Source organism: Centruroides sculpturatus, unplaced genomic scaffold, assembly GCF_000671375.1.
Source record: "Centruroides sculpturatus isolate CEXI.00-Female unplaced genomic scaffold, Cexi_2.0 scaffold149, whole genome shotgun sequence".
Taxonomy (NCBI): domain Eukaryota; kingdom Metazoa; phylum Arthropoda; class Arachnida; order Scorpiones; family Buthidae; genus Centruroides; species Centruroides sculpturatus.
In genome coordinates this window covers 328,974-338,932 of record NW_019384406.1, presented here as the reverse complement: position 1 = coordinate 338,932, position 9,959 = coordinate 328,974, and the positions used below count along the sequence as shown (strand labels likewise).

Here is a 9,959-nt window from a genome sequence, read left to right as displayed (position 1 = left end):
TGTTGTTTGATAAGTTCAAGTGTTGTTTGTGGGATAAGGTTGTTGTGTATAATTGTTCTCTTCTGATCAACAACCCTTTGCTCGGTGACAGTGAGGTGAGGATATTGTTGTGTGAATCTATGGTGTAGTTGTTGTCTGTATGCTGTCATGTTTGTTTCGAGTTTTGTGATGGTGTAGTAAGTACGGATGATAAACTCGTTCATTTCCGTTGTCCATTTCATCCGTTGGCGTGGTTTTCCTGCCTTTGTGGTCTGTGGATGCATTGCCACAGAAACACCAAGGCTAGGTTGATTCCTCACATCTGTTGAGGGCATTGCAGTAGCCATGCTTGGGCCGGCGCTGCTTTCGCCATCGGTAACCAAGGGAGACTGTGGCCTATTTTTCGAACGTGAGCCTCTGCCTAACCCACGAACGCGGACCTTGTTAACCCGGGCGACGTCCGAGCCGGTATCATACTTCGATCTGGTAACTACCATCATAAATTTCTCCACAGAATGTGGGTGTGTGGTCACTCTTAGCTTCATTTCTCCCCATAGACCTTACTGGCATGGGTGTCCCTACCAGGAGCTTGTGCTCCAGCTTGCATTGCCCTATGGATCAGTAAAATTACTGGGCTCTCCCACCACGACCAGGTGGTGACCACGGGAGAGTTATTATTATTATTATTATAGATACACATTATTATTTATGTTAAAGATAAATTAGTAATATCATCTATAGATTATTATTTAATTACTTCAACATATTATATACATATAATATAAATCTCTCTCTCTCATATATATACACACACAAAATCTGTTATATCCATATAGATAAATGATACAAAGAGTAAACATTAAGGTTTACAATTTCTTCATAATAAAGCACTTTGATTCATAATGAAAAAAATAATAATATAGTTTATTTATTAGTACATAAAAAATATATCAACATTCTTAAAACAATTTTATACATATATAAAAAACTTACCTTTCATGTTTTAAAGATTGTGATTCTGAATTTGAATGACTGTCATCATCCTGTGATGAATGTAATAAGGTACGAACCTTTTTTCGACTTAAATCAATAACAGTAACAGGATATGGATTCAATTTAAGATCTTGAAACCATAAATCGCTTCTTCCATAAGTATCCTTGAAAAATTTATTTGAAACAATAGCAATTAATCTATCTGACAAATTATACAAATACAGATTACATTTTTGCACTTAATTTACAGAATTATAATTTATTTACAATTTATAATTTATACTTTAAAATTTATAAGAAATTTTAAAGAATAAAAGTGAGCTCTCCTTGCCTTTAACAAACCTTGTAATAATAATCCTGATTGATAAGAATATGATTTACTGTACAAAGAAGTATAAGTTGAACAAGACTTTTCTCTGCTGTCTTGAAATAAAGCAAGAGTATGTATCATCTGAAAAATGAAAAACTTTTATTTTAGTAAAATAAAAATATATATTATTTTTATATATTAAATTAAATTTAAAATTATAATAATTTGTTATTATTATATAAACTGCATTCAATATTATAAATTTTTAATCACTTTTCTAGTTTTTATATATAACAGAAGGAAAGTATGGCAATTAGTGAAAAGATGACCCACCAAAACTTTTTACATTTTTGGGCTTAGGACATCTTGAAACATCAAGAAATGCAAAAAAAATTTGGGGGTTTTTCTGCATATATGGTTGTTAGTGTGTATTACTATGGTAATCATAAATCAAGACCAACCAATCTTTCTACTGAGTATATATTTATCACCTTATGAAGATGACAAGGAATGCATAAATAAATTAGAAACTATCCTAAGAAAACTAAGAGGAAAAAATATAATAATCACAGGAGATGCAAATACCAAATCAATGACTTGGTTTCGCCCTAAAGAAGACGAGCGAGGAAGATTGATGAATAATATAATGGATGAATTCGATATGGTATCGTCTAACATGACAACAATATTTCTTCGGTATTTCGAAACCGTGTTGTGTCTTTATATTTATTTTTTAAAACTGCAATTTAGCATAATAACCAACACTTGGCACGACATACATTTATTTCAGTTTTTGTTGATACGCGCTTATACACACATTTTGGGCTTTGTTTCACCCCTCCTCAGTCAACTAAAAACATATAAAACCAATTTTTACACACATCGTAACCCGACATATGAATTTAAAAAACCGTTAATTATACAAATAGCACATGACATACCTTTTAAAATCACATATCCCATCTTTTTTGGTGTATTTCCACAAGCGGGGATCATGCACTATATATTGGACCGTTTGATTCGACCTGAGGAGGGGTGAAACAAAGCCCGAAACGTGTGTATAAGTGCGTATCAACAAAAACTGAAATAAACAAATGTCGTGCCAATTGTTGGTTATTACGCTAAATTGCGGTTTTAAAAAATAAATGACAACAATACCAACTTTTTACACTGGCTTTGTAGAAGGATGGACAGACATCTTTATAAATACTAACAATATTAGCCACCAGATACAAAACTGTGAGATGCTCTTACGTATATCATGTAGCTATCATAGATACATCATGACATATCTTCAATTATCTCACATAAAAGATAATACATGGAAAATCCACAGACATATTAACTGGGACCTTTTTAGAAAGAAATTCACAGAAAAATGGCAATCCTATGATTTTCCACCTATTAATACTAAACAAGACTTAGATCATTACGTCAACTTTATCGCTAAAATCAACAACAATACAATTGACGAAACGACTAAACTCAAAAAAAAGCTGCATATACGAAGACAACATGATGGACACACAAACTCACTCAAAACAAAAAAGAAGTAAGGAGAATAAGGAAAAAATTAGAAAGAACCACTAATGAGAATGAAATAAAAAGAATTAAAAAGGAATACAATACAGAACTCAAAAACTACAAGAAGAAAATAAATAAACAAAGAAACTCCACGTAGAGAGAATTCTGTGGCAAATTAAATAAAAAAGATCCATGGACAACACCCTATAAAATTATATTCAAGAAAAGAAACAAAACTCATATAGCCGACATCCTAGAAGATGATCAGACGGATATAAATATAGGAAACAATATAAAGAAAATATTAGATTATCATTTTCCAGAAGACAACATAACTACAGACTTGGAGATTCACAGACAAACAAGAATACAAGCTATGCAAAATTCCTCCGACAAATCTGCAAAGCTATTTACATTCCAGGAAGTTCAAAAAGCAATTAATACTTTAGCAAACAAAAAGACCCCAGGACTTTATCAAATAACTGCTGAAATGATCAAAGAAATATATAAAGAAATCCCCATTGCTATAGTTCACTTATATAATGAATGTTTAAGACTGGGATACTTTCCAACAGCGTGGAAAAAGGCGAAAGTGAAATTTATACCTAAAACCGAAAACCCCAACAAACCAGAAGAATATAGACCAATATGCTTACTCCCAGTAATGGGAAAGATATTAGATGGACTCATTATTAAAAGAATTATCTGGCATCAATACAAAAATTAACAAATAAATGAAAACCAATATGGTTTTAGACAGAGTATCAACAATAGACGCAGCATCAAGAGCAAAAGAATTTCTTAATACAGCACAGGGGAAAGGAAAACATGCCATCTTAATAAAAATAGATTTTCAAAAGGCATTTGACCACATGTGGTGGACAGGAATAATGAAACGTATGAATGAAATTAAGTGTCCAAAAAACATCAAAGATATTCTCTAAGATTATTTGAGTAATCGACAAGTAGGATTCTACTCCAACAGTACAACTATCATCAAACAAATAAATGTAGGATGCCCACAAGGGTCCAGAAGTGGGCCAGGACTATGGAATTTAGCAATGGACAGTTTACTAAACAAAATTCCAGACACCAACAACAGTAGAATCCAAAAGCCTGCATGGACGACGCACTCCTCATGATATGAAACCAAAACTGTAATAGACTCAGAGACGAAGCAAATATGATACTTAAAGAAATTTATGAATGGAGTATTAATTATAAACAACCTATCAACTTTAACAAATGCGAAGCAGTAGTATGTATCCGAAAAAATAAACGAAATCAACTGAAGAAACCCATAGGAATAAAAATTGGTGGTAAAAATATAAAAAATGTTCCTTATATCAAATACCTTGGAATATATTTTGATAGACAAATGAATTGGAAAATACACATAGACGAAACATACAAAAAAGTGATAGAACGTGCAAACTTATTAGAACAAATTAGGGGTAGTCAAATGAAAGTGAGACAGATGGGAATAAAGTAAGTAAACTGTTTATTATTTCAAAAGTAATTGCCATAACTGTTAATACATTTATCGCACTGTGAAACAAGATGGTCAATGTCTTCATAGAAAAATATTTGAGGTTGCCTACGGAGCCATAATTGTACCCAGGCATGCATCTTTTCATCCAAAGCAAACTGACGGCCACAAATGTCTTTCTTCGGGGCTCCAAAAATATGGAAATCACATGGGGAGAAATCGGGACTGTATGGAGAATGTGTATGGACTACGCTGCAGAACTTCCCAGAGAAACTTCTGCAGCGCAGTCAAAACGATCTTGTTATCATGCGGGTGGGCATTATCCTGCAACAGAATGATGCTGTCTGTCAATATTCCTGGGTGTTTGGATTTGATGGCATGCTTCAATTTTTGCAAAGTTTCTATGTACCACTGTGCATTAATTCTGGTGCTGTGTTCCAGAAAGTCAACAAGCATCGGACCTCCATAGTGATGATGGACGCACACACGACTCGCAGACCTCACTTTGAGCACGTCTAACAGACAAATGGCAATGAAAAATACTGAAAGGACCTGCACATAAACTAATAAATATTATTTTTTATATTTAAAATGGCCACTAATATAGAAAACTGATTGTTAAATTATTTGAATTCCTTTACTGATGATGGTGCACATATATTCCAACAGCAACATAAAACTTTTAAATTATTTTACACTTAAAAGTATAAACAAAATATAAAATTCAACATTTAAAACTTTTTCTCATAATAAATCCAAACATTAGTGTCACATAGAAAATATATAATTTTCAATGGAGAGAGCATTAAACAGTAAATTAAACTGTTTCTAGCTTATGAAAATTTTTTTTTTTTTTTTCATTCAAATGATGTTTGTAAAACAATAATCCTACATCCTACTATTGAGTTCTATAGCATATTTTCTTATGTAAAAGAATATATATATATATTTGAACAGACCTTGTATATATACATACATACATACATACATACATACGAGGTCTGTTCAAAAAATACACGGACTGTTTGAATTGCATGGCTCCAGTTGGTTCCAGGGAAATCAGCTTGGTGTCGCTAGGTTTGTACAGATCGTCTGGTAATAAAGCCGTTTCCTGATTACAGATATCTTTATTTGTCAATTAGCTACATGGTTTTTAATAAGTGCGATTTTTTCGTTTGTCGGATTTCAAAATGAATGACCTGATAGAGCAATGACTTGCTGTGAAATTTTGTGTTAAACTTGGAAAATCTGCAACTGAAACATTTGCTATGCTCAACCAGTGGGTGGGTGAAATGTCCCCAGACCCAAAAATGCTCACCAAGATCGATCCAATGTCAAGATGAATCTGACAGTTTTCTTTGATGCTAAGGATGTTGTTCACTACCCTAAGGCAGTACAGTACCCTAAGGCTCCACAGTGAACCAGACTTACTATATTGAAGTTCTGAAACGTCTGAGGGACACCATCCGTTGCAAAATGCCAGAAATGTGGAGGAGTGGTGATTGGTTTCTCCATCATGACAATGCTCCAGCCCATTCAGCCCTCATAACTTGTAAGTTTTTGGCCAAACACTCGATCAATGTTCTTCCCCACCCCTCTACTCACCTGACCTTTCTCCTTGTGACTTTTTCTTGTTCCCCACTCTCAAAAGACCCTTGAAAGGAAGAAGATTTGAAACAATTCCTGAGATTAAGGCAAATGCGACAAAGGTGCTGAAGGACATTACAAAAGAAGTGTACCAGGACCATTTCAACAAGTGGAAACACTGTTGGAATAAGTGTGTGTGTTGGGAAGGAGAGTACTTTGAAGGGAACCCAGACATGTAACTTCTACATAAAGTACATTTTGTTTTATGACGTCAGTCTGCGTATTTTTTAAACAGATCTCGTATTCTTTATATAGTAATATTGAACAAAAACTAAATTTTATTTCATAAGTGTTAAAAAAAAATACATTCCATCTGCTGCATTTCATTACATCATATTAAAAAATCCAGTAATGGGTTGCTTAACTTTCCCAGCAACATTCAGTGGCACAATCTGTTATAATATCTTATTTTAAAACATTTTTATATTTTTAATTATCATAAAATGGCAAAAAACTTAATTTTGAGGGTAAGAATAAATTTTATAAAAAATTTTAAATATCAAGTCCAAATCCACCAAATTTTAAGTAAATGCAAATAATATGTAAAATTGTCATTAAGTCAGACCCTACTCGAGATTTGACAATCCCCTCTATCAATCCATTCCCTTGGCCTTTGACCACCAAACATATCATCAATCCCCCAATACACAAACCTCCCTGCAAAATTTAAGAAAATTTCAAGAAACAGCACAGGAGTTATTAAGCTTCAAAGAGGGTGAACAAAATTGTGCCATGTGCGCACACACTAATATTCATACACACAAAAAAATCCCCAAATTTTTTTACATTTCTCAATGTTCCAAAGTGCCCTGAGTCCAAAAATGTAAAAATCTTGAGGAGGTAATTTTTGATCAAATACTTTCTCTTTGTTATATATTTAACAAAGCCAGGAAAGTAAAAATGAGAAGTAAGAAGAAGTTAAGAATTAATTTATTTAAAAAATCTTAAGATTTACTTTAAATTATGTATTTAAGTGCTTTCACTATCACATTGTGACAATCATTCATTAGTCACACTATCACAGCTGATTTTGAAATTGCTGTTGGCATCATTATTTTCCCAAACTAAGTCATCTTTTGTGCCATCCATTTTTTAAAGGAATGAATTATTATTTCTCTGGGAACTTTTGCCAGGTGACAGATAGCCATTCCACAATTTTTGAAGCACTCACCAATATTATTTTCCCACAAGTGGTTAAAGCAATTTTTGTATTATTTTCTTAGTCCTTAAATGGCTTGTTGATACAAACATCAAACCTTTATAAGTTCAAAAGCTCAAAAGGTTAAAAATACTATAAAATAATCAATCAAACATTATCATATTGCAAACTGACATATCATTCCCAAAAAAAAGAATCCTAACTAAATACTACTGATTGGATGATGATGAAATTAGGTCAGGGGATATTAGACATGGTATAGAATAGATTTATGGTACTTTAAAAAATGCCTTTTCAGGTAAAATTTAACCACTTTTAAATGTAAGTCTACCCAATTTTCAAGGACATTAAAATAATAAAAAGGGTGCAGCTTAGAATNACTAAATAAAATTGTATAGCTTTTATATTATGTTTTTCATGTTTTTTTGGTTAAATATTAATTCAAATGTAAAAATTGTGTTTAATAGAATTAAAACCATCATTATAGTTGATTCTACTACTATATTCATTTTTACAAAATAAATATAGTAGTATAAAATTCATTAAATTTATCTAACAAGGATAAGCAATTTTTGAAAAATAAGAAAAGAATAAATTATTATAATTATTAGTATTATTGCTAAATCTTGACAGTTAGACGAATACTTAAAATTTTAAATACACTGGTGAGAGAATAAAATTTACTTCAATTAAGCATGCATACAATACAGACAACCTGTGGTTCCAATTTCTTATACCACCTCTTCAGGATCTGCCACTTTTATTGCATCTTATTATAAGTAACTGAGTTAAATTTAGAGTTAATAGCACAGTTTTAAAATCAATTGGATCACTTTGCAATATTTTGCCATGCTTTATACTTGTCACAGAATAAAGACAACTTAACCAGTAAGTGTCTTGATATGGAAAAAGCCTGAACAAAATAGATTGTTCATACACATGACAGAAAGGATTTCTCCTTATAGTGCAGCCTTGTGTACATTGTGGTCAAATCCTTTTGGACACCAAGGAATACATTTTATCAAGTCACTAGTGTAATAATTACTATGCTGATGACATAATACAGGGGTGCACAACCTGCGGCCCACGGGCCACATACGGCCCCCTATCAATGTTTATGCGACCCACAGACGGTACAGGCCAAATCCCTTCTTTCGAAGTTTCTAAGTTTAGAACTTTTTCCCTTTCACAAAGTCATTAGCACCCAACTGTTTTATGACTTTCCCTGAGGTGAGAAATGGGGGATTGTTCTATAAATAAGTCTATTTTTAGCTAACACTTTCTGCTACATGTAACATCTCTTTGGCTAAATGTAACATCTCTTTGGCTAAATGTAACATCTCTTTGGTCCAATGCTGTTACACAGCATTGGACCAAAGAGATGACCAATAAGTTGTGAGTTCTTCTTCTGTTGGTGTGCCACTGTGCTGTGTATCAGTGTTTGTTTTAGTACTGATTTGTCTGTAGAAAAGTTTTTCATTGTTTGTGAATAATTTATTTTGTTGTTTTCGTAGTGTACNTATACAGTATCTGGATTACTATTAAAAAGATAATACACACAAACAACCAATTGACAACACAACATAAATTTTTTTAAATCCCTTATGAAATAAATATTTTTGAAAGAATTAAGAATAAATTAAATAATTATGGTATTATTTAGGTACCAGAACAACACAACAGTTTATGTAGAAAAATAAATGTACATAACAGTGAGACTAACATATGGGATCAAAAAAATGTTATTTATAAATTAAAATGTAACTGTACCATACCCAAATTTTATATAGGGGAAACTGGTAGGGAATTAAAGGTTTGTTTTAAAGAACATATTTCTGCCATCAAGTACAATAATAACAACTCAGCTGTAGCTATCCACTGTAATAAAGACGGCTGTCAAATTATGAGGGACACTGTTAAAATAGTTTTTAAAAAATCTAATACTTATAAAAGAAGATGGTATGAGCACTTAGAAATAATAAAAAACAAAGAAAAAATCATGAATAATTATTTCAGCCAAAAATTATATGAATCATGGTATGCATATTTGACCAGAGGGGGCGCAGGGTAAATGAGTGTGTATAAATAAAGAGGGAGAAAATGGCAGCAATTCTAAAATGTGCTTTGAATCATTTTATCATTTTACAGTGAATCAGTTTACTATTTTACTGTTTTAACAGTGTCTTTTATTACGTATTTTTTTGTTTTTGTTTTACTGCTTGTTGAATTTTAACATTCTAAGCATCAAATCAGCACATTAAATGTAAATCTACAACCTTTTTCATTTATGCTATTTGCGGTACTTTAAAATCATTAATATCCTTTTAATAATGTAGCAAACACTTGGAAATTCTGATCTGTAATCAATATTTTATCATAGTTATTTTACCAATCGTCATAATTTTATTGTACTTTTTGTAAATGTGCTAACATCAATTTCATGATTATGTAAGTTGAATTATAACCTAAAAATTTCCTTATTGTCAACACAAACTAACTTACATGTTTTTTATTAAAATATAGTTATTGTACAACAAGCCGATGAAAAACTTAAGGTCTGAAATGCACTAAATAATGTGATTTTCTAAGGCTAATCTGATGTCCTTTGGTGGTGTAATAATAAGTCTAGCAATAAAGAAAGGCCAATTTAGTGCTCACAAGTAAAGTATAAAATGTTTTGGAATAATGCAATGAGTGATGGATGTATTTTGTACATGTGTAGAATATGTAGCAGCCAACTGTGTGGAACACTGTCGAATGCTTTTCTGTAGTCTATATATGCCATGTGTATGTTTCTGTGTTGTTTGTGTGCTTGCCGTAGAATGACTGAATCTATGAGTAACTGTTCTTTGCATCCC

General features: G+C 32.1%; 1 protein-coding gene across 1 annotated transcript in view; it reads right to left on the bottom strand.

The window, feature by feature from the left end:
• LOC111618860 (guanine nucleotide exchange C9orf72-like) overlaps window positions 1-1,426 on the bottom strand; it is a 27,465-nt gene extending 26,039 nt beyond the window's left edge. The window contains exons 1-2 of the mRNA XM_023360468.1: window positions 1,304-1,426; window positions 973-1,136 (exon numbers count right to left, since the gene is read on the bottom strand). Coding sequence (XP_023216236.1) covers window positions 973-1,136; window positions 1,304-1,423 — 284 coding nt within the window. The 5' untranslated portion in view covers window positions 1,424-1,426. The remainder of the gene's footprint in view (window positions 1-972; window positions 1,137-1,303) is intronic.
• Window positions 1,427-9,959: the final 8,533 nt, after the last annotated feature.